A 26022-nucleotide genomic window follows, 5' to 3' on the forward strand; every position below is an offset into this window, starting at 1 on the left:
AAATCAATTTTTCTACTGAATACTTGAGGAAATTACTCACCAATTGCTGCATTTTGTGCAGACAAGCCAACACCTCCCGGAGGACCCCTCAAAATTGAAGATGTCCATGCAGAAGGTTGCACACTCAAGTGGAATCCCCCTGTGGATGATGGTGGTGTGCCTGTTGACCACTATGTTGTTGAGAAGCTTGACCCCAACACAGGCCTGTGGGTCCCAGCTGGTGACACCATTGGGCCCGAGACTCAGATGAAGGTTAGCTCGTTTCTCATCTTGAAGGCACCTTTAAACATCAATATGCAATGCTTTATTCCAGTATTATGGATGGTAAAACAATGAAAATTTCATGCATAACATTGAAATAGATTCTTAGTGAGACAATATTGAAGGTTTCACTGATATGGTAGCATTTAAGGTATACATCTTGAGACATCAATTTATGTATTAATGGAGCTTAAAAAAAAAGAAAAGAGCAGGAGTTTCTTGTTATGCAGCCTAAATATGCAATGCACTGCATTTGTTAATTTCAGACTGTGCGCTTTACCAAGAAGCTTTGTTTGCCATTGTTTATTAGGTTTTCATCATAGTTGTATACATAGCTAATACAAGGCTGAAGAAAAGTAATGAACAGAGGTTTAGCTAGTTTAATTGTTTAGCGACAACAACCCGCCGTGGTTGCTCAGTGACTATGGTGTTGGGCTGCTGAGCACGAGGTTGCGGGATCAAATCCCGGCTATAGTGGCCGCATTTCGATGGGGGCAAAATGCGAAAGCACCCGTGTACATAGTTTTAGGTGCGCGTTAAAAAACCCCATGGGGTCGAAATTTCCGCAGTCCTCCACTACGACGTGCCTCATAATCAGAAAGTGGTTCTGGCACATAAAACCCCCTAATTTAATTTTTAATATTTAGCTACAACAGCACCTAAAGCAGCCTTGAAGAAAAAGCAATTGTTAATAAATGTACGAAAATAGTCAAATTGAGCAGAGATGCTCTGCTAGCCTTCTAATTTGCCCCATAATCTGTTGATAAGTATTTTTGCTGTTGAGATACTGCTTTAAAAAAATGGTTATAAGCTCTTAAATTGTGTGCGATTTAGTGCATAATGGTCATATATGCTTTTCTTGAGAAGTGGAATGTTTAATTTGATGATCGCAGTACTATAAAAATAATATTTTGCCTCTAAAGAGCGCGTCAACGAATATAGAGCTTATGCTGGCTTCTTATCTTCTTGCCATATGCCATGCAGGTAAAGGGATTGCAGCCTGGCAAGACATATAAGTTCAGAGTAAAGGCTGCCAACCGCCAGGGCGAGTCTGAACCCCTTGAAGCTGACAAATCCATTGTTGCCAAGAATCCATTCGGTAAAACTGCAGTCTTTGTTTTGTCCTTAATATCTGTCATGGCCTTCCGATCATGCCTGTTAATAATAATATTGCAGACATATACATAGCAATCATATATCAAAAACATACAGTCATAATATTGCAGCTCCCATCATCTATACACCAGCAGTATCACTTCCCTAACAATATGTGCCACAGACTTTTGCAGTTTCAATATGAGGTCAAATCATTACGGCGCACATTGTTTGAACATCTCGTCTTCGTTTATGTTGTTTCCCATGGACAGTATTGATCTTTTGCTCTGCCCCCTTTTACACTACATCCTTTTAGTCTGCTGTTTCATTCTCACATGGGATTGCCATTGTTATTACTTTCCTCAACTTTATTGTATCGCACACCCACTCTATTCTCAGGTTCTTGGTGTTAAAATTTTTCTCTTAGCACCTCTTGCCACCAAGCTGAATCATCATTGCTTGCATGCTGTGTTTCCCGGCCACGGCGGCCGCATTTCGATGGGGGCGAAATGCGAAAACACCCGTGTACTTAGATTTAGGTGCACGTTAAAGAACCCCAGGTGGTCTAAATTTCCGGAGTCCTCCACTACGGCGTGCCTCATAATCAGAAAGTGGTTTTGGCACGTAAAACCCCATATATTATTATTGCATGCTGTGTTGGTTACCCTTTTCCCATATTGAAGTGTTTGCCTAAGCCATTGCATTCTCCTAAAGCAGTTTAACCTTGGAATTAACTATATCATGTTATGTAACTGGCAAATAAGGTAATCATCCACACATTTTGTTTTGGCTCCTATCTTTCTGGTCGTGGCACTCAAAACAAAATAGAATATGTTTCTGAACTTTTGTCAGCTGTACCTTGGTGCATTTTTTTCCTACTCTTAAGACGAGCCTGGTAGTCCCGGCAAACCAGAGATTGAGGACTACGACAAAGACTTTGTGAAGCTTAAGTGGACACCACCTGAAAACGATGGAGGATCACCCATCACGGGCTACGTTATTGAGAAGAAGGACAAATACAAGTGAGACCTATCACATCAATCATTATATGTGTACTTTGTATGCATTCTACATATTGACATTTTTTTATTGCTGTAAACCACCTGCTGTCTACGCCTGCAAACAATAAATATCCAGCAAGGAAGTTGCATTAGTGTGCATTGAACATAAGAATTTACCTTACTTATAACCTGGCATCTGCTATCAGGTTGCACTTTCTGGAATCTTTACTGGACAGCTCTGCAGCCTTGACAGAAGGGATGAATATTGTGTTTGGCTTAACCCCTTCAGTTGTCATTAATATTTGATGTTCCACTTTTGTGCCTTGACGCACTATCTTCTGCCGCAGCTGGCATTCAGCACATATTTGTGAAATGGGCATTGAGTAACTGTAAAGCATTTACCTATACAAGTTAGCACTCATTATGTCTATGTTCTTTTGCTCTTTCTTTATGTAGTATAAGAAAACATGGATTATTTCTGTGTTACTTGAACTGACACTCATCCTTAAAGAATCAAGGAATTTCTGACGAGATGTAAACTAAAGTGTAAGCTTATGTAATGTTAGGTACTGCACAGTTTGTTTAGCGAAGAGCCACATGTAGCAAAATGACGTCAAAATTTTCATTAGCCAACTGCATATGTGGCATGAAACCCATTTATAGGGTGAAGAGTGTAAGGACAAGCACTGCGATTGAAACCAACATCTGATTTCTATTTCTGCCAGTCCTGACTGGACACCGGTCATGGAAGTCCCAGCTGATGAGACTAATGCAAAGGTTGGTGATCTCATCGAGGGCACTCCATACGAGTTCCGTGTCAGGGCTGTCAACAAGGGCGGCCCAGGAGTTCCGAGCGAGTCCACTGGCCAGCACGTTGCTCGGCCCAAAAACAGTAAGTTTTGTCTGACTTGAGGAGCAGCACTCTGCGTCAGATCTTAAATTTTTTCATTAACAGACAACCTCAATAGACTTCTGTCTGATACATTGTAAAGATGGCACCCATGGGGGTTTTAAAATATCCAATGGCATCTTACTTGGTCTGTGACTGCGATTCCTTGAATTCCAGACACTTTGTATACATACACAGTTTGTCAAAAGTGAACTAGCACTATTTTAGTTCTTATGTTGTGTGAGGAAGAAATATTTTGTTGCTTTTGATGCCTTATTTGTTTGTCTGATATCATAAAATGTGGTTCTCTGAAATGCTGTTCATTCACAGTTTAGGAAGCCTTTCAAAAGGAGTAATTTCTTTGTGTGCATTAATTTACTCCTGCATGTGAAAGTGCATGTGCTCTGTTCCTCGCCTGATATGAAATTTTAAGTGTTAGCAGCCCACTATTTCATTTAAATGCTTAGAAACGCACTGAAAAGCATTATTTTCAGCCCTTCTGCTGCTAAATGCTAAGCACTGAATTTATTTTCTGGATGCAACAGTGGCATTCTAATAAGAACACAATAGGAAATAACTGATGTGACAAGATGTCATTAAAAAAAATGACCAGTAGTCAAAGTTAGTCTAGAGTCCTCCACTGCAGCACCCTTTGTAAACAGAACTAGGATGTAAGATATGCTATGTGAATCGCTCTTTTGTCGTAGCAACATTACATCCTAACGTGTGTGATATCATGCCTTGTGTTTTGACAGTGGCTCCGAGGATTGATCGCACTGCCCTGCATGACATTCGTATAAAGGTTGGCAAGAGCTTTGAGTTTGAAGTGCCTGTCCTTGGCGAGCCTCCACCAAACAAGAAGTGGTCCATGGAAGGCAAGAGCCTAGAGGACGACAAACGCTGGACCATCTCGCACGAACCTTACAAGACCAAGCTGGCAGTGCGCAATGCTGAGCGTGGTGACAGTGGCATGCTCATCCTGACTGCAACTAATCCCAACGGCACAGACACTGCTAAAGTCAATGTCACGGTTATGGGTAAGCATTAAATTCAGTGCGCTAGCTGTCCTATGTTAACATACCTCCTGCAGTATCATTTGTATCTTAAGTGTGTATTGCTAAAGATCAAACGATAAGCTGCTATTCTTTTACCTGATTGTCATTTATATTTAGTATGATGCTTGGATAGTTTACCCTTGAGCTCACATACAGTTGTTGCAAGCAAGAATGTCTAACTTCGACATGTACTTGAACATGTAATTTAACCTGAAGTATACTTGGAGGGATACTTGATTATTTTGCACTGTAGCATTGGCTTGTTAGTTTCATTTTCCAGTTATTGAATCATACAAATTTTATTGCTAAAAGATATCTTCAAAAATGACATGCTTGTTGGTTGACTGTGAAAAAGAGACATAATAGAGAACTTGGTAAAGGTGCATAAAAGAAAATTCAATGGCTGGTACTTAATCGCATTACTTAATTTGCATTTTTTTCTAGGGCATTGTTGAGGCTTCGAATGTGCAATAGCTTTTGCTTGTGAATGCATTTATCATTTTTTGTTAGTTTTAAATACACTATCAAATAATGTGTGCTTGTGCAGCACCCACAAGCCACATTTATTGTTTTAATCTTGAAACCTTCCTTCTGCAGACGTGCCACAGGCACCACAGATGATCAAAATTGACAAGATCACCAAGGACAACTGTGAGGTGTCATGGAAGCCACCCAAGGATGATGGTGGTTGCGACATCTTGCACTATGTGGTCGAGAAGAAGGACCTGGACTCTGGAATCTGGACACCTGTTGCCGAAACTATGGGCACCACAGTGAAGGCTGAACGCTTGGCCAACCAGCACCAGTATCACTTCCGAGTGAAGGCAGTGAACAAGGAGGGTGACTCTCCGTATGCAACCACTAAGGATGCCATCACTGCTAAGAATCCATTTGGTGAGCAAAGAATGCTTCAATATGCTGGTTAAAGAAGTAATGCTGGTCTGAAGTTTCACGCCTATCTTCAACAGATATCTTCAACGCCTATCTTCAACCTCGCAAGCAAAATTTTGAGAGCTGAGCTAGCAGTAGAGACTTTGCGTGTCATAGGTGTACTTTATGCAGGCTACTTTGACACTGTGGCTATAGCCACAAATGCATGTGTTGCAGAGCTTTACCACTTCTTTGGTAAAGCACCAAGAATGTCACATTTCAAAAGCCATATCAAATGCTGAGGATCACATGCTGCTGGCTTCAAGATAAATGTGAGATTGACTTCTAGAGAAAGTAACGAGATTATCTGCAATGTGCTGATTAGATTAAACGATGTAATGCTAGAGGAAACACTATGCAATATCACTTACGCATGCAGTGATTAACTTTTTAAAAGTGGCTTGTACACTTGCAAAAGATTAGCTTTTGTTTCTAAGCTCTCTCTTGTTTCTTCTGAAAGCTCCCTTAACAAAGGACAACCGGTGAAAAACAGTGATGACTTTTTAAATACTAAACATGATAAATTCTCCTATTTCAGTGCTTGCAAAAGCACGTCTTGTTTGCCAGCCTACCTGAATTTTTTTTTTTCCTTAAACATGGCCATAAAATTCTTTTTATATGTACAGCACCCAGGCTAGCTTTTATGATCCTAGGTATTGATGTAAAGATTCTTTACACCCAGTTTGCCCAAAGTTATGTGACTGATAAAAATTTAACTCGCACTATTTCAGACCAACCCAACAAACCAACACCTCCGGAGGTCACAGATTGGGATGCCGACCATGTTGACCTTGAATGGCGTGCACCGCGCGATGGTGGAGCCCCGATCACAGGATATGTTGTGGAAAAACGCAACAAGGGCAGCCCACTGTGGGAGGAGGCTGCTCGCGTTCCTGGTGATGCCACCAAGGCCACCGTGCCTCATCTGAAGGAAGGCGAGGAGTATGAGTTCCGTATAGTCGCCATCAACAAAGCTGGACCCAGTGAACCAAGTGACCCGTCGAAGTCGGTTGTTGCCAAGCCACGCAAATGTGAGTTGGCTACACCATGTGTAATGTGCAAAGGGTAATTGCAATGACCGAATGTGACAGCATAGCCTATGACATAAATATTTTGCACTGTAGCAAGGGGATGCTTTAGCTATCTTGTTTGCGAGCATGCGGGAAGTTCTGTAATCTCAGTAAATCGTAAATTTTGAAAACCTATTGGTGGATGTAGTGTAGTGAGGAAACTAACTCTATAGCCTCCTGTCTTTGTGTGTAGGTGTTAGCAGTCTTTAATCTTCAGATGGCACTTTAGAATAGCAAACTGTAGTGGTCTAAAGTATCTGTTGCAACTGCAGTGTCTATGTTCTTGCTGTGCAGTGGCTCCATCACTGGACAAAGCTGCCCTGAAGGACATCAAAGTACGGGCAGGACGGCCTATCAACTTCACAGTGCCCATCAAGGGAGAGCCTGCACCTACCATCGAGTGGCAAATCCATGATAAACCGGTGCATGATAATCGTGTTGAGGTCACCAAAACTGCCAACCAAACACTGCTGGACATTGCATCTTCTGTGCGTTCTGACTCTGGCAAATACACGCTGGTCTTGGAGAACGCCCATGGCAAGACATCAGCCTCTGCTAAAGTGACTGTCCTTGGTGAGCAGAATATGAGCAACTGGCTTGTCCTTTGTTGACTCCTCTGTTGACTTTACAGCTCTAAGCATTATAGTGCCTTTAGTCAGATTTACATCCCCTGTATATTCTGGAAGATTATGTTCAGTTAGTGAAAACATTCTAATTAACTTTATTCTGCTTGACCTAGCTTTTCTTGTGGCTGTCAGAAAATTGGTAAAACACTCGTGAAGGCTTGCTTTGCGTTCGTGTCATTCATTCAGTGCTGCACAGCATTAAGATTTACTCCCTGTGATAGAACAAATGTCTAAAGTATGGCTTAGCAAGTTATATGTGTTCTTGAAAGTGCTTTACTGTCCGTATATGATAGAATCTCTTTCGGAGAGTCTTCTTCAAGAGGGATTAAGAGCCTTTATTGAAGAGGGTTTACTTCAGCACAGTTCGCAGCAGTCTACATAAAAAAAATTTCACCGGCCATTGCGATACTTCCTAATTCGAAATTTGAGCGATCTGCTGTGGTTGCTTAATGGCTATGGTACTGAGCTGCTAAGCACAAGGTCACAGGATCGAATCTCAGCCACGGCGGCCACATTTCGATGGGGACGAAATGCGAAAACACCTGTGTAGTTAGATTTAAGTGCACGTTGAAGAACTCCAGGTGGTCAGAATTTCTGGAATCCTCCACTATGCTGTGCCTCATATTCAGAAAGTGGTTTGGGCACGTAAAAACCCATAATTTCTTCTTCTTTTCTTTATTTGAGCACAGCTGTATACATGTTTTCATTTCGCGATATTTTGACTGGCAAGGACAATCTGTCTCATGCGGCACCGTTGCAAACGAGCAATGTGTGCTGCAACTGCCTCGCTAATCGGGAGATCGCTAAAAGCAGTGCATGTTTCATGCATGGGTGCGATTGAAAGCAGCCACTGTAGACAGACCTCCGCTAATGCGGCGCTTTGTTTTGACGTACTCACCACATGCCTTATCAACAGCGTCATTGGTGAACAGATGACGCACACTACTCTGGCGCTGTCTCGGAGTGATTGTCGCCGCAGAAAGCCTCATACACACTAGCAATAAAATGCGCGCAGCACACTGCCAGTCTCGAATTGCAGCTGCAGCAGAGCCTCCACGCTAAGTGGCAGCGAGCCTCTGCGGCAGTCACATGACAACATGAAAATCTGTAGGTGCAAGATATTGGGTGCTTTTTCCTTCGTCTGCTGACAGGTCAGCGCTGTGTTTACGTTCTTCATCCTTCGTTCTTAATGCAAATCATGTCTTATGAAGATGACGACATCTTCTGTTGCAGCGTCGCTGCATTCCAAAGTCAAGGAGAATGAGGTACTGGATGTCACCTCCGCGTCCTTGTATTCAGGATTCGTCTTGTTGTACAGAATTTGATATAGTGCACTATCTCCAAAAACTTTTCCATCAGGACGTCTCGGTTTAGACTCATAATTGTAAAAAACAATCTCAAACAATGACAATTTAAACAAGCACGAACAAGACAAAACAGGTGCAAATGAGAGCTAACGCGAGCGGATGATAGTATGAAACGAATGGTCCGGCTGAGGCCAGGTACGAGTATGCATTGAGTGGTCAGGCTGGTCCGCATGACACCACTCTCCCGTGCACACGTCACTGAAGGGGCCACTCTCATCGGTCTACGCCGTTCATGGCTCGCATCTTTCATATCCCACTCTGTGTTCACTGTTTCATCCTTTGCTGTTGTGCTCGTTCGCTCGGTTACACCTAGGCCGACGCTGACACTCGCCGCAGGAACTGGCGCTTAAGAGCTGCACTCTAAAATATTGATCAGTTGGCAAAGAAGTATGATTACTAATACCTGTTATCATGCTGTGTTTTCAGATCGCCCATCACCTCCAGAGGGACCACTTGGCATTGCGGAAGTGACCAAGAACTCAGCCACCATCACATGGAAGGCCCCTGCAGATGATGGCGGCACGCCCATCAAGCACTATCTTATTGAGAAGATGGACACATCTCGCGGCACCTGGGTGGAGGCTGGCACCACACCCAACCTCACATTCAAGGTTCCCAAACTGGTTCACAAGAAGAGCTATCAGTTCCGCGTGAAGGCTGTCAACGAGATTGGAGAGTCGGAGCCACTCGAGAAGACCGAGCCCATCATTGCTAAGGATCAGTTTGGTAAGTCCAGAATGCCTTTGATTTCCGGCTAGGCCACTGCAGCATAGTCTTCTTCTTCTTCTTCTTCTGCTTCATCATCATCATCATCAATAATAATAATAATATTAATAATAATTTTATTATTAGTATGTATGTATGTATGTATGTATGTATGTATGTATGTATGTATGTATGTATGTATGTAACTAGGTTCGTGCCTGAAAGAAGAGGTAAATAGATGGTGCTTTTCATGGGTATCTTGATGAACACAAGTGTTCTTAGTTAATTTCAGAATAGGCTTCAGCACAGCTGTACAAACAGTGAAATTTGCTGTAGGTTTTAAAGCAGTTCAGTAAGAATGTTAAGCATCTGAGACTCATCATGCTAAACTGTAGGAAATCAAGCATGCTGTTCCAAAATACTCTTTTTTCAGTTTTTTCTCTCATTTTTTTGTGTGGTAGAAGTATATTAAAGTTCTTTAACTAACCAGTGAACCAAAAAATTATGTTTCCATTTTGCATCCTGTGCTCAAGCATTACGTATGCAAAGCGGTTCGTGAGGTCAGGTTCTAAAGGCAATAAACTCGGCAACCTCCATCATGCCTAACATGGGCTCTCTTGTTTTCCACTTTGTAGAGAAATCAAGCCAGCCAGGCCGTCCCAAGGTGACTGATTGGGATAAAGATCATGTTGACCTGGAATGGAAGCCGCCCACTGATGATGGTGGCTGTCCCGTCAAGAGCTACATCATCCAAAAGAAGGAGCGCGGCTCTCCCCTCTGGACAAAGGCAAAGGAGGTTCCAGCATCACAAACTAAGGCCACTGTGCCAGACCTCAGAGAAAACCAGGACTATGAGTTCAGGGTCATTGCGGTCAACGCTGGTGGTGAGAGCGAGCCTTCAGAGCCATCGGATCTCATCACATGCAAGCCAAGATTCTGTGAGTAATTGACTTCCATGTTATCCACCCAGAAAATTTGAATGATAATTTGACATTTGTTCCTTTTGGTGACGTAAAGAACTAACTACTCTTTCCTGTGAAATTGCAATATCTCAAACTGTTTTGTAAGTTATAAAAGTGTAGAAGTATACCTGGGATTCAAATGCCATTCCCTCTGTAGTCATTTCCTGAGCTGTGTTTCTCAGTGTTGCAGCTATGTTTGTAATTCCACAAAAGAATTCTATCAAAAGCTTTTCACTTCACTTCTGCTATTCAGCTATACTCTACCCAGGAAAATTTGTTTTACCCAGGATGCGTATAGCTAACACCTATTTTCAATACACACAGCTCAAAGTAAATTCCATTAACACTTTCACAGAACAATGCACGTTGAAAAGCAGCTTCTTCTATTTATTTTTTTATGGGCCATCAAATTCTAAAATAAGCTTTTTTTTTTCCAGACCATCGAATTATTGTGCGTGATGTCATTAGTGCCCTACAGGTGCACTGTTCATAACTTCTACAGCAGTGTTGTAGATGAGTTGGTCAATTAAAAGTGCAGCTTCTAATTGTGCTAGTAATCATCTGAAATCTGTGCAATATATCTGTTCGTTACAAACGACAATCATTCTCTGAAAGCAAAAGAAAAAAGGACAACAAAATCAATGTGCCATTGAAAGCCAATGGCCTTGTTTACTATCCTTTCAAGTTGAATAAACCTCATTCCATCAACATCATCATGGCAGAGCAGCATACACATTTAAATATTAAACAGATAGTTCGAATAAGCAGTGATGTGTGAACCATTGTTGTACCAGGCCGTAGCTAAACTTGAACTTCATTGGCATTGTCTACCAGTGGCCCCCAAGATCGTGAGCCCCATGAAGGAAGTCAAGGTCAAGATTGGCCAGACACTGCACGTCGAGATCAAGTTCATTGGTGCACCTCCACCAGCTGTCTCGTGGATGGTGGATGGCAAGCCACTGATCTCAGATGACCGGGTCACCATCTCCAACTTTGATGACTACACCATCATCAACACTGTCGACACCAAAAGGTCTGATGGCGGTGCATACACTTTGCACCTCAAGAATGATAGTGGCGAGGACAGTGGAACTTTGCCGGTTGTCATTCTGGGTAAGTTTATCCCGATTTTGGCATGTGTGAAATGCAGAGATCAACAAACTTTAGATGACTCGCATGGAAACTTATGTGACAGATTGATTATTTTTTATATGTAACATATTCTACAGCCTGGGAGCATATAATTGGGACTAGGCTTTCATCATTCAATCCATCTGCTTACAGGTTTACAGGAATTGAGATTGTTCAACATTTATAATGAATATGCTGAAACGATTCATTTTATGCTTCTTAATACCAGTGCTGTAGCCTCTATTAGCTAAGTACTTGCTTTCCTTCCCCCTTTTTTTATTGTTATTATTGTACCTGTAGGTCTGCTATGTTATTGCTTTATTTATACACACGGTATCCCAGCTATCATGCAATAAGATTTAAAAATATGTGAATGCCACGTAGCTGGACAGAACCAAAGTAATATTGTTTGCCGTCACTTAGAGATACTCAGATTATTTTTTTGCATTCTGCCTAATTACATAATTAGTCTTAATTAATTAATCAACTTCTCAAATATTATATTTAGATTAAAAGTGTCAATGAGAAAATTGGAGAGCAACATGAGAAACTCCAGATACAGCTTTCTGTTGCTCAATACATGCTACATAAAAGTGTTCTTCAGAGCGTGAAAGAAGCCTGTGAATACATGCAAAGTGGCTTGAGCAGCCAGTCACGTAGTAATTTTGCATGTATTGCCGGGTTTCTTTCACGCTCGGAAAAACATTGTTATGTAGCATGTATTGAGCAACAGAAAGCTGTATTGGGAGTTTTCCATGTCCCTCTACAATTTTCTCATTGACACTTTTCATCTAATTATAATACTTGAGAAGTTGATTAATTGATTAACACAAATTATGCAATTAGGCAGAATGCAAAAAATAATCTAAGTATCTTTAAGTGACAGCAAACAACATTACCTTGGTTCTGTCCAGCTACGTGGCATTTGCATAATTTTAAATCTCGCTGCATGATAGTTGGAACACTCTGTATATTCATTCTGGGGTACATTTTAATGACAGGAGGCATGCAGCCCTATGTCATTGAAAAGAAGACACTAATCACAAATGTTTCATTGCAGATAAACCAAATCCTCCAGAGGGTCCTTTGAATGTCGACGAAGTTGACAAAGACCATGTGAAGCTTTCCTGGAAGCCTCCCAAGGACACTGGAGGAAGTGACATTACGTGAGTATTGTTTCAAGTGTTGAAGCAAATGATGCAAAGAAACTGAATATAAAATAAATTGAGGAGTGCCCTTGTAGCACCTTATAAAATATTCAGCAGTGATGTCACAGAAGCGCAATGAAAATTTCTGAATGCATTGGCTGACTTCACTGTATCAGTGTAGCAAAGTTACCAATAGTAGCCACTCCAGGAAATACAGCAGTGCATGCAATACTTATAGATATGTTAAAATTGAAATCGGTTGGTGTCTTGAGCATTGATCCTTGCAATTCAGTGAACATTTTCAACTGCAAGCAAAGGATGCCAAAAGCCATTCACATAACTTTGGAATGGACTTCACCTGCATTTGGTCATAGAACTGTGATCAAGAAGCATTATTTTAATACTCACTGCTTCTAGTGTACTTTAATGTTGAAATGAATATAAAGCGCATAGAATAACTCTCAAACAAAAGTTACGCATTTTTACTTGTCTTCATGATGCAACATTGCCATGTATGTACCAGTTACTGAATGTGCATTAGGTATGGTTCTTCACATTACAGCATAATTCTATTCCAGTGCATTAAATAATTCAACACAGAAATGCCACCAAGTCTCTGCTCTGGTTAATAATTTTTTGTTTTGTTCTTACCTGGCAATACACCATAAAATAACATATCTACTATCAACTTTACTTAATGTCTTTTTGCCTCTAGGGGCTACGTGATTGAGAAGCGTGACAAAACCCATGGTGGCCAGTGGGTGCCTGCAGTTTCATTTGTGCCACCGACAGCCACTGAAGCAACTGTGCCAAAACTCATTGAAGGAACTGCATATGAGTTCCGAGTTATGGCTGAGAATGCACAGGGGTTGTCTGAGCCTCTTACAACAACTCGTCCAGTTGTAGCCAAGAGTCCATATGGTGAGACCTCTGCCTTGTACCCGACCTTGTAGCAATTTATCGTTTCTTTAAAATAGATCAGTAGTCTATAGAAGTGCTTTGTAGCTGCCCTCTACTGCTTAGCTAGGGTGTGCTCTCCATCCTTGCTGAGGCACCTGCTTATTACATGCTGTTGCTCCTGAAGCAGCTTCCAAAAAATTTATTTTCTTTTATTTTCATCCTATTTATTTTATAGGTACCCCAGGCAAGCCTGGGCAGCCTGAGGCAGTAGATCATGATCGTGACTTCATCAAAATCAAATGGGAGCCACCACGTAATGACGGAGGGTCACCCATCACTGGCTACGACATCGAGCGGAGAGACACCAAGTCTAATCGTTGGGTGCGCGTCAACAAGGAACCTGTTCGAGTAAGTCAGATGGGCAGTGCACTTATCCTAAATAAACAAGCTTCAAGCGACAAATACACTGCTTCAGACTACTGACATTGAAGCCTGTTCTAGCATTTCCCCATCATTGTTGTGCAATAAGATTCCACACGCTAAACTGCATTTTAATTTCCACCTTTTATGAAACCTGAATAAGAAGCTTTGCACTCACAACATACTCTGTAAAGACCCAACATTTTATGATTCTAGGCTCAAATTGCATGGCAGTACTAGCATAAGCACTCAACTAATTTAAGCTAATTCAATTATATTTGGCCTGCAGTGCAAAGGACGATAAAACACAAGGAAGAGGTACTACAACAACACAGTGCTGATTCAGTCACTTTGTGTGAAACCACAGAAAGCTGTCAGCACTATATTGAAAAGAACTACTAGTATGATCACTGTGATCTGCAGGAAACCATAAATTGCTCCTTCATATGTGAGACGTTGCTGATGTAATATGACAACATAAATACTTGAGACACATACTGTAGCCACAGCAGCTTGTAATGGGAACATGCCTAAGGTTGAAAAACAAGTTCTTGCCTAAGGTTGCAAAAAAAGAAACATAATTTACCAGAAAGTTTCATCAGGTTTCATTCTTTCTGGGTAGCACCCGCAAAAATCTTTAGCAGCAATTTATAGCTGAAACATTTTCATTGTCATGGCACAATTTGCTTTGGACAAACTGAAATGTTATTTATCTCATGTAAATACATTTTGGTGTATATGCAGCCCATGTTAATACAGTTAGCATGTGCACTCATCGCTAAAGCTTTGACTGCTTTGTCACAAGTGATTCTGCATGTCCTACAGTCAGTCGAACAATCTGTGTTTCCTACTGTTTGTCCTCATGCTCATATCCCTCCTTTTCTCCTCTTCCTATTCCCTCAAACAGAGTACATTTCAGGCTAGATGAGTATTACACCAGGCCGACCTGTTTACGTTAAGTTCTCCTCCTATTTTGTTTTAGACGCCAGAGTATACGGACAAGGATGTGACAGACGGACACCAGTATGAATACAGGGTGGTTGCAAAGAATGCAGCTGGTCCCAGTGAGCCAAGCATGGCATCTAAGCCAATTGCAGCCAAACCAATGAAAGGTAACGGTTTCAATGCAATAGCAGCTAAAAGCACAACACTACAATTTCTCAAACTTTCATGCATTTTTAATGCATGCATGTAGAAACCAGCATGTGCATGAGCTTTGTAATTCTCTTAAAGGGTGGAAATTGAGATATATGTCTTTATAATGGGTCAGGAATGTTACTTATGTCTGCTTTTGTCACTTTGTTGGCCAAGAATTAGCACTACATACACATGCACACTTTTTTAATCAAGATTCTATGACTGGAGGTGTCTGACATACTCATGTGTAAGCAAGCATAGAGCATAACGTTAAATCCCTATAGCCCTTATCTGGTACATGCTCATGTGAATCTTAGTTTTTGCGAATTACAACAGTGAAATGCTCTGTCTGTAACGTAGAATCACTAATTGTTTGAGCCATACCCCAAGAAAAACTGCAGACTTTCTTTCCTTATTGCTGACACTTGCATGACTGTGGTATCAAATTTCAGAGAAGCCAAAGTTGCACCTGGATGGCCTGTATGGAAAGGGTATCCGTGTGCGTGCGGGTGATCCACTCAACATCAACATCCCACTCACGGGTGCCCCAGCACCTGCTGTCACATGGCTGATCAACGACAAGGAGATCCCACCCACCAATCGTATCCGTACCGACACTGCAGATGAGACCGTCAACCTCACCATCCCAGTGTCGCAGAGAGGTGACACCGGAAAGTACACCATCAAGGCAAAGAACATGTATGGAGAAGATTCAGCTGACATTGACGTTCTTGTCTATGGTATGTCACTTGGCAGGGATTACAGTAGGACTATTCTCAACAGCAATGCTTGTCCTAATGCAGATAAGCCTGGACCTCCTCAAGGACCACTTGAATACCCTGAGGTGACTAATTCGACTGTCGTTCTCAAGTGGAGGAAACCAGAGGACGATGGTGGAGCAGAGATCACTGGTATGATTGTCTATTTGATGTGCCCAACATTACATTCTAAGAGATAAAAGTGATATGAAACAGAGTTAAATGCCTCAGACAGGCTAGTTGACGTATCGATAGGTAGAACAATCTTTTTTCAACAGTTATGCAATCCTTAAGTATGTCTTGTAGTTTGATAGAATGTTCCATGCTGGATCAAATGCTACAAATTATGCTGCAATGTTTGTTCTTGCAGGGTACCTTGTCGAGAAGTGTGAGATTGGGTCCGACTTCTGGCAACCCGTGCCGGGTTACTGTCCCAACACAACGTACACAGTGCGCAATCTTGAGGAAGGCAAACAGTACAAGTTCCGTGTTCGTGCGGAGAACATTTATGGCATCAGTGAGCCGCTCGAGGGCAAGCCAGTCACTGCCAAGAACCCATTCGGTAAGATTGTTGTGCCTGTTTCGGAGCTATAGGTGTCTTTTGTGCAGGGTGTTACAACTACAAACTTCTGCCGTGAAATGCAATATAGCATGCTCTGTATAATTTACTTCTTTGGTGCGGGTCAGTTAGCAATGGTTAATTATGTTTTAGGTACTTTGTTACTGAATACCACCTGTTTAGAGAGAAAATTTACAGCAAATTGTCTTTATATGAACCAAGCACTACATGTACTACTGCTCTGCATTCTTGACAAAGCTCATCAACTATTGGTGTTTTCATTGCATCTGAGATGCTGTGTCATTCTGCATGTTTTTACAATGTGGCCTTCTTTCCCTCTTATGCAGACACTCCCGATTCTCCTGGCCAGCCAAAGGTTGATGAGATTGGACCAACTTCTGCTACCATTTCTTGGACACCACCAACCAGCGACGGCGGGCGTCCAATCCAAGGTTAGTGCATTTGATACTGCACCATCAATCTGTATCTCCACTCTCCTTATAATCAAAAGATTGTTCATTCAAGATTGCTTTGGTACATTTGCTGGTATTCTTCAGATGCTTTGTTACTCCATATGATCAGAAAAAAAAAAGAAATATACATGCTTTTCCAAAAGGGACAATTGATCCATTAAATCATGTTTTTCTCAGACATACTCTTGCAAAGCATGGAAGCAATAAATATATTTAGCAGGTGTAGCACACACACATTCCTTTTTTTATCCTGCTGTTTGCTGCTGCGCACCACTCACTGCTCTGAGCTGCTCTTACAAACATTCCACTTATGAAACAAGTGTGATATGTTCTCTGCATTTGTGAACCATAATTGTTTCATGCCATGTGCAGGTTACATTGTGGAGAAGCGTGAGCGGGGACATCCTGAATGGGTCAAGGCAAATGCCGCACCAACACCCGGCACCCAGTTCACTGTGCCTCACCTCACCGAGGGCAAAACATATGAGTTTAGGGTGACGGCTGTCAACGAAGGCGGCCCCGGAAAACCAAGCAAGCCAAGTGCTGCCGTTGTGGCCAAGGAGCCCAAGTGTAAGTGTGACCACACATTATATCCCAGCTCCTCTATGCTAAGGGTTGCCTAATTTTTTGCCATCTACTACCCACAATCTTAAAATGGATGTAATGCATGTTCGCAACGGCAAACCCTGCCACACTACACCACACCACACCATACTGTACACTGGTCCATATGGACGCAATAGTCTCCTGTCACAGACAGAACCTCATTGCAAGTCCTGTCTCGGCCAAACAGCCATTCACGGCGTGCTGGACGCGCCGCGGAACTCACGGACCCCTAGCATTGAAAAGAGCACAGGCCACCCTGTCTCAGCACCAAAAGATGTCAATCAGGTGTATAGTGCCCTGTATCTGCCTTTTGAACATTGCTATTGGAAATGACAAATAAAACTTCAGTGTTCTAGAAGTTACAGCTTGAGTGTATTGTAAACAAATATTAGGAAGAACTCAGAAGCAATATGTTTTCTTAACTTGTTTGGGCAGTAAGTGTATCTAACGCAGTTCTGGTTGGGGGCCAAAGGCCGCATTTTCTAAATCTTTAATTGGTTGCCTGGATGATCTCGTTTTGTTCTCGCAACGATGCCCAGATTTTTTCGTCCCATTCTGGTCTTCAATGCCCAGATAACGGCTCAGTCTTTTGAAGGTCGCCGACAATGGGAGCTAAAAGCATTTCACACTTAAAAACCTTACCCTTCAGCAGCAGCAGGGATCAAACCTAGGCCGTGGTACACAAGTGCAGATAGCCACACATTGCACTGACTTCCAGGTGTACACACCACTCCATGATGTTTGAAGCATGCACAATGCAGCCTCTGTGAGCTGTGTCAGGCTCCAATGATTCATGCTTGATTTACCACAAAGGAAAGTTTGCAGCAATAGATGTCTTTAGACAACAGAACTTTGAGTTGTTCAAGTAAGGGTGTTCTTGTACAATGCACTTAGGGCGATCTTTCTTGTTGTCTCAAAACTTGCAGTTGCTCCCAGTGCTCCAGATACACCACGTGTAGACAAGGTCACCAAGAACTCAGTCACGCTGTCCTGGAACAAACCAACAAACGATGGTGGCAGCAAGGTGAAGGGCTACATTGTTGAGAAGAAGCCCAAGGATGCCAAAGACTGGACACCAGTGAACATACTGCCACACCCGGACACCACTTTCACGGTGCCTAACCTGGATGAGGGACAAGAGTATGAGTTCCGTGTGGTAGCCATCAATGACATCGGCGAGAGCCCACCGAGCAAACCCACTGGTCTTGTGCTTGTAGAGGAGCAGCCAGGTGAGAACTTGAGAAGGCACAAAGGATCTAAAGGGACACTAAATTTAAGAACATTGCAATACAAGGGAGAATGGTAGCGTACACATCTATTTTTACGAACAGCAGACCCTTTGCGAAACAATGTAAAAAAAGTTATGAATGCTGCTTGTAACTCTGCTTTTAGATTTGAAAGTAACTCCCTGCAATGTTTCAAGTTGCAGTAATGTGTGGCCAAGCCTTTTCTTGGTGACTTAAAAAAATCTTGTATTTGTGAACTTGCACAATGATTTTGTTGTTGCCATAGCCTTGGTGCAAGAACAACATAATTTATTAGAGAAAATGAGTGAATTCAACCTTCAGTTCTAATTTTCTCTGCTACCACCTGTACCAGTACACCCTTACATAATGCTTGCTTTCAGTCTCTCTTTGATGCCCTATTTTCTAATGCGTCAGTGTCAGGAGTGTCAAACTTGAAAAAAGTGCATGTGTGTGAAGTGTGTGAGGCTGGTCACGTGATACAGAGGGGATGAAAGATATTCGAAGAGCGAGTATGTGTGTGTGTGTCTGTGTGTGTGTGTGTGCGTGCACGTGCATATATATATTTGCATATTTGCATTTGCATAAAACACAAAGTGACCACTCTTAATTGCCCACATTGAGAGGAGTTCCAAAACTATATTTTTTAACAGAATGGAATTCTTAAGTTAATTTTTCTTTATAGCAAATCAAATATCAAATTCCACTGTTGTCACTGCTGTGTGTCATTGATTTGCTCTAAAGAAAAACTTACTTAAAGGGACACTAAAGCGAACCAATAAATCAGTTTAGACTAATGAAGCATTGTTTGAGAACCCTGCAGGCAGTCATTTCAAAAAAGTAGTTTGATTATCAGATGAAAAAATGAAGGTACAAGTATCAGTGTTTGAATTTCGCGCCGAAACCCCAGCGCTGGTACATCAGCGTGACGTCAGGGATTCCAAAGTATGTTTTCGCATTTGGGCCGCGTTGGCTGAATAAAGGTTCCCGAAACTTGCCATGTTTAATATTTGGTTCCTTTAGAACACAGTGTAGTCAATCTGTACCGCTATATATAATTAGTAGGCCCTAGAAGATGCCATCAAAATCAAAGACGTCACAGCCCCCAGGTGCGGGAAATTAAGTAGGCGTCGCCACACGCATTTCGTACTTTCGCTTTTTCTGGCTTACCAAACATCTTATCGTTGCAAGAGTGGCGTTTTTGGTGTTGTAGAACGGTAATTTACTGATGCAGAAGAAATCATTTTTCACTTTAGTGTCCCTTTAAGAATTCCATTCTGTTAAAAATATAGTTTTGGAGCTCCTCTCAATGTGGGCAGTTAAGAGTGCTCACTTTGTGCTTTACACCATGTATTTGGCACAGTTTTATTTTTACAAGGAGACAATTATTAAATATAATTGTGAAGAATTATGTTCATTAGGCATTGTAAAACACACTTGTGGTACTTTGTTTCACCAGACAAGCCAAGGATCAATGCTGGCGCTGTGAAGGACATCGTTGTGAAGGCTGGCCAGGACTTCAGTATCAATGTGCCATTCACTGGCTTCCCCAAACCAGAAGCTATCTGGTCAAAGAATGACATTGACCTTGATGACAAGGAGCCTAGAAGGACTTACAAGGTAAATAAAAACTCTAGTCACAGCTATAAATACTCATACTTGCTTCGTCATCATGCCTATTGTGCTACCCTTGTTTCCTGCCCACAGTTTTGTGCACAACTCATAAGTTTTCGGAACATGAAAACTTCAAAGTACATCAGAAGATCATTGATTTATTTGCAACAAAATACTTATGCTATCTTTATCTAAATCAGCTGTTCTCAGCATTTATTATGAAAATTTAAAGTGCAGAATTGTGTGGGCTAGAAACAGCTCAATGAGGTTCTGCTACCTTTATTGTTCTGCAACCCAAGCATGCACCCATGCCTTGAGAAAATTCAGTCTTTTCGGTATGTCCATGCTTCAACATGTCCTGTAAGCATCCATGCATCTTTCAATGTGACACATGCATGCACACTCATGGGAGCACACAGGCAGTTTTTTTTTTCTTATACAATATGTATTCATCAGTCATGGGGCTTTTGCTCCACAAGCATTGATTGTTAGATTTTGATCTGAAAGTTTCTCTGCATCACAGTTACAGCATCAATGAAATTTTCAGCTAGTAGCCAGGTCTGTGAATTCAATTGCTGCTAAAGCACTCAGCAAATGTTCAAATGCATTTGTAATACAGCCAAGAGCAGCCTGCACAGCTTATGAAGTCTGAATGCTGTATAAGTGCTTCACATGATCATGGTAAAAAAAGCTTAAGTTTTGAAGGAAGATTGGCCAATGTGACAGTAGTGGGAAAGCATGGAAAGCGCAAGATGAACCATCAGCAGTTCTGCAAAGAAAACATGCAAACTGAAGAAAAGCAAGACAAATATAAGCTGTGAACTCCTACTGATTGTATATTTTACACTGTAATGCATTGAATATTAACTCATGTAGGGAATGCACTCACACTCTTTTTAACATGCATAAACTATTCTGGTCATGAAGGTTCATTTGCTCTCCGCACAGGTGTCAGAGGAGAATGCCAGCCTGACCGTCACCAAGGCCAAGAGAGATGACACTGGCCAGTACAAGCTGTTCCTCAAGAACAAGCATGGGTTCGACACTGTCTACTGTAAGGTCACTGTGCTAGGTAAGACATGCTGCATTTTTTATTTTACCTCTCTCTCGAATCCAAAACTAATAATGCCAAAAAGGTAAAATACTTAGTACAAGTATCAACTTTTTGCTTCATTTACCTATCACCACAGATCGTCCAGCACCACCAGAAAACCTGCGTGGTGAAGAGGTGGATGGTGACTCCTTGACGTTGCGCTGGCTGCCACCGAAGGATGATGGTGGAGCGGAAATCACCAACTATGTTGTGGAGAAGCAGGAGGAGGGCACGAAGTCTTGGCACCGGATTGGCACCTACGTTGTGGGCACTGCATTCCGAGTCCGTGGGCTCACAGTTGGTCACCGCTACAACTTCAGGGTCATGGCTGAGAACCAGTTTGGAACCAGTGATCCTGCAACCACTGCTGAACCTATACTTGCCAAGCTTCCATTTGGTATGTTGCAGTAGCACATGCTTTTTTTATTTAGGCCTTGGAATGCTCATCATTGCTACTGAAGCACCAAAATTTAAACGTGCTTGTGTAGATTGTAAGAGGAAATGTTCTTAGCTGCTCAACTATAATCATACAGTAATATTACTTTTATGGGTTTAAGTTTCTATAGACATTTGTGGCAGCACTTATGGCCCTCATTTATGCAAATTTTTTGGGCATGTAGTTCATGTAATCTGACATGTTACCTCAATATTGCGCCATCGTAAGCATGACCCTCCTTGTAACTATAACATAAACTACCAGAAGAGCTTTTTTATTGTTGCAAACGTCTAGTCACCTTCAAGTTGTGCTGGAATATAGCTTTGTCTTATCTTTATCTGGGCCAATTGTAACTCACATGACAATCTCTTAATGAAAAGTAATGCCTGGCACAATTATCTTACCTGGCTTCAGTGTCATCATTGAATATGCTGCACTGCAACAGAGTGCATCATGCCAATGTCAGAAGCAGCTGTGCAATGTTTGAAGCCTAAGCTCGTACTCATAAACTATTCCTTGCAGTTGCTTACCTTATATTCCATTCACGTCGCCAGACCCACCAGGTGCACCAGGAGCGCCACATGCCGTGGACACATCGCCAGACTCTATCACCATTGCATGGAGCAAGCCACGGAATGATGGTGGCTCGCCAATCACTGGTTACCTTGTTGAGAAGCGTAAAGTGGGTGATACCAAGTGGAGCCGTGTCACACCAACACCTGTGCCCGACCTCACACACAAAGTACCAGGCCTGACTGAGAACCAGCAATATGAATTCCGCGTTTGTGCCGTCAACGCAGCTGGAGAATCACCCTGGAGCAATGCTTCTGAGGGCATTTATGCAAGGCCTCCTCCTGGTAATTGTCACCCACCAATTTTGGCATTCTCATATTCCTGTTGCATTTCTTTCTTTGTGTTTCTTATGTCACTGGCATCGTCATCCTGTGCTCACAATGAGAGCCAGTTTAGTCTCAGTAGCATGTAACAAGAGGTGTATATATACAAACAGAAGTTCCGCAGTTCAAAATTGAATTGTGATCTCCTGTGCATGACCAGAATTATTTAAACATAACAGCAGTGACAATGCATGAAACTTGCAGCTATAAAATCGTAATAAATGTTATAATATATAAATGATCAAACTACAATGCATAACTGTGAATAAATTGTTAGAAATCAAGAACTTCAAACGTACTATTTTCAATAATAATAAAAAACGTCAATGCAGAAATGCATTGACGTTATTGCGGGATGGACTTCTCTCAGGCCTACAAGCTATTACTAGTTTTTAGTGAACATGAGAGTGAATTTTGTATACATGCTGTATGCTCACACGTTGCATTCTGATTGTTATCTCCTTCAGCCGCGCCCAAGATTGACAGTGGCTTCGCTATGCGCGACATTGTGGTCCTGGCTGGTGAGGAGTTTACAATTCGAGTGCCATACAGTGGCAGTCCAGCACCAGAGGCCTCCTGGACCATTGTAAGATCTAAATCTTGTCTTCTATCCATGCTCTTAAGACACATCTACAATAGCACTTGAAGGCTACAAATTTCTTCCATTTATATATTTCAGAACGGAAATGCTGTGCTACCTGATGATAGAATTCACACTGAAGTTAATGTGGCATTCACCGTGTTCCTCAATAAGAAGGCAAAGCGTGAGGACAGTGGAAAGTACACACTGACACTGAAGAACCCACAGGGATCAGACACAGCATCATGCAAGGTTCTTGTTGTTGGTAAGTATCTCCTTTTAGCAGTTACATGTACATGTACTCTCCGATCAAAATTTTAAAAAAGATGACATTCATAGAAATAAGTTTAGCAACAAGTAGCGTGCGTTCGAGTCGTCTTTATTTTTTGTTTCTCAGACAAACCAGGCCCACCGCAAGGTCCACTGGAGGTATCAGATATTACACCTGAAACCTGCTCGCTCGCATGGCGACCTCCTCTGGATGATGGTGGTAGCCCTATCACCAACTATATTGTTGAGAAACAGGATCCAACCACCAAGGTAAGTGAGCAGAGAAGTCTGTTTTCAAGCTATTGCAAAAAGTTTAATTTTTTCTTATTGCTCATAGCCTCATGGTTGAACAGAAAGCACCTGGGAGAACAATGTCGCATTATATTCACAGCATGTTCTTAATAGTGGTCCGCATACACTTTTACATTAGGAATACAAAAAATATTTGGAATAATAAGATTTTGCTCAAGTATATTGTGTAAGTTGCATCTAACTATTACAATAACTGCCTGCCACAGTGGCTCAGTCACTGTTGCATTCTGCTGCTGAGTGTGCAATTGCATTTTGTGTTTCCAGCTTTGGTGACTTCATATATATATAGGGGCAGAATGCTAAAGCCATATACTGGCATGTACTGATCTTTGCGTATGCATTAAAGAACACTGGGCAGCCAAAGCTAATCTGGAGCTCTACACTATGGCATCACTGATAACCTTTGCACATTAAACCACACCAATCAGTAGCCTTAACTGCTGTTTTTGCATACACAGAAATGTTCAACTACTATGAATTCATCAGATGGCTTCTTCTCCAGATTTGGACCAAGCTCTCTAGCTTTGTCCGTGGCTGCCACTATGATGTCATTGGACTGGAACCAAACAAGAAATACAATTTCCGGGTCAGTGCTGAGAACCAGTATGGTGTCAGTACTCCATTGGAGACAGACCGTCCCATAATTGCCAAATTCCCATTCGGTAAGAACAAGCTTATATGTTGGTTACCCCGATCCAGGTTTCAGATATCAGAAGCTAGTTTGTTTAATCTTGTAACTCGCCTTGTTTAAGCACTAAGTCATCTAACATTCTCCTGAACACCAATATAAAATGTTGCATGTCACATGTCATGAAACAGACTACAATAATTGAGTGGTAGTCTACTATTATAACTGTCATATACTCAAGTTTCTTTGTTTGAACAGTAGACAAATATGGAGCAGAGACCAGAACTTTACACAGAAACCTAATAGCACCATGTCAGCAATGCCAGCTGCCAATTTTTAGGGAGAAAGTGCTTTAATCGTGCCCACTTTATTTATGCTGAATTTGAATATAACTAAATAACATGGGCAGTGTGCTAATCTTGCCACCGAGGCTTTAGAAGTGCATCGCATATCACAGTTCATCACATGCTTGGCACAGTCATTTCAGGCAGCACATTACAGCAATTCAATACATGAAATGACTGAAGTATATCTATTTGCAGAATTTTGTGTGATATGTAACATATCTAGCTTCTCAACATCTTGTGCCATCTGCATAATTTACTATATGACTGACACATCATCTGTTCAAATTATCTCTGGATGGGAAATTCCTGAACCCTTAATTCATCACAACATCTGCCTGCCAATCACTTAGCTAAATTGTCTGTAGGGTACATCATCCTTTTCCATTTCTTCATCTATCAGATGTGCCAAGCCCACCAGGTCGTCCAGACATTGTTGACTATGATGTGACCAGTGTGAGCCTGAGATGGGATCGTCCTGCAAGTGACGGTGGTTCAAAGATTCAAGGCTACCAGGTTGAATATCGTGAGCCCATTGATGGCAAGTGGAGAATTGCCAATGATGGCCTCGTCAAGGACACATCCTATACGGGTGAGCATCCTTCCTTGCCATTTGGATTCTAAAATGTATCCTTGTAACAGCCCTGAACAACCTCTTGGAAAAAAAACAAGGTGCCAAACCAAAAAGAAAAATATGCTCGTTCAGTTTGGGTTCGGGTTCAACGTGCTGTGATTTCTATTTCAGTGTAGTTCTAGTTCAAAGTGTTGCGAACCGGTTCGCAACACTGAAATGGTTTGCAAACCGGTTCGGCGCAGTCCACTTTATCCTGCCCTATGGCAATATGCTGAATCTATCCTGTTAACTTGTCTGCATGGTGCATGCGCAAGTTTCATGAAGAGGAGGCAGAAATTTACGAATGAATTACACAGATACAGGGAATTTTCATGTGTGTGTTAAAGACAGGGGTAATTAGTGAGAATCCCTGCATCAATTTAAAGTCTGCATAGCTTCCACACTCGTTATCTTGACAGCAGTGTAGTCAGTTAATTGTTTCGTTTGAAGTTTTTACTGCAGAATGGTGGTGAGCGACCTGTGGCATGTTGCTGAAACCAGCACTAATTCACATTGTATTATGTAAATTATAACTTCAAGCTTCTAGTCTTTAGTAAAGAAAGGAGCCAGCATTTGACATTTAGCTCAGTTTGCTGCTTTCTTTTCTTTTCTTTTTTTTTTTTTTTTTTTTTTAAGCAGGTAAGGACATTGATGCTTGTGAACGGTGAACGAGGACTGTTTGTGCTGTACCATATGTCAATCTTTCTTGCACAGCTTTACGTGGCGCATAGTCTCGCGCTGCCTAAGGGCACACAAAAAAGTCAAAAGCATGCATAATAAAGCACGAATAAGTTCTACAACTCGAAGAGCATTGTACTCTGCTTGGCTAAGCACCAAACGTGCGTTAAACCATGGCACGTAACAAAAGCAGATATTGTGTGCCATTTACAGCTGCAGTT

General features: G+C 41.8%; 1 protein-coding gene across 7 annotated transcripts in view; it reads left to right on the forward strand.

The window, feature by feature from the left end:
- The window catches only part of bt (projectin protein bent), a 243329-nt gene that overhangs the window by 178192 nt on the left and 39115 nt on the right, over positions 1–26022 (forward strand). For all 7 annotated transcript variants that reach the window (XM_075671547.1, XM_075671549.1, XM_075671550.1 and 4 more), the window contains 30 exons: positions 62–252; positions 1246–1360; positions 2243–2378; positions 3083–3249; positions 4002–4283; positions 4899–5195; positions 5963–6262; positions 6596–6874; positions 8721–9020; positions 9635–9937; positions 10796–11074; positions 12153–12258; positions 12956–13161; positions 13376–13548; positions 14543–14672; positions 15150–15437; positions 15501–15608; positions 15826–16017; positions 16362–16466; positions 16860–17057; positions 18020–18322; positions 19797–19957; positions 20900–21023; positions 21142–21441; positions 22035–22337; positions 22844–22962; positions 23056–23221; positions 23354–23496; positions 24041–24200; positions 24914–25102. In XM_075671547.1, the coding sequence (XP_075527662.1) occupies positions 62–252; positions 1246–1360; positions 2243–2378; positions 3083–3249; positions 4002–4283; positions 4899–5195; positions 5963–6262; positions 6596–6874; positions 8721–9020; positions 9635–9937; positions 10796–11074; positions 12153–12258; positions 12956–13161; positions 13376–13548; positions 14543–14672; positions 15150–15437; positions 15501–15608; positions 15826–16017; positions 16362–16466; positions 16860–17057; positions 18020–18322; positions 19797–19957; positions 20900–21023; positions 21142–21441; positions 22035–22337; positions 22844–22962; positions 23056–23221; positions 23354–23496; positions 24041–24200; positions 24914–25102 (6123 nt within the window). The remainder of the gene's footprint in view (positions 1–61; positions 253–1245; positions 1361–2242; positions 2379–3082; positions 3250–4001; positions 4284–4898; positions 5196–5962; positions 6263–6595; positions 6875–8720; positions 9021–9634; positions 9938–10795; positions 11075–12152; positions 12259–12955; positions 13162–13375; positions 13549–14542; positions 14673–15149; positions 15438–15500; positions 15609–15825; positions 16018–16361; positions 16467–16859; positions 17058–18019; positions 18323–19796; positions 19958–20899; positions 21024–21141; positions 21442–22034; positions 22338–22843; positions 22963–23055; positions 23222–23353; positions 23497–24040; positions 24201–24913; positions 25103–26022) is intronic.

The sequence above is a fragment of the Dermacentor variabilis genome, chromosome 10 (genome assembly GCF_050947875.1).
Source record: "Dermacentor variabilis isolate Ectoservices chromosome 10, ASM5094787v1, whole genome shotgun sequence".
NCBI lineage: Eukaryota > Metazoa > Arthropoda > Arachnida > Ixodida > Ixodidae > Dermacentor > Dermacentor variabilis.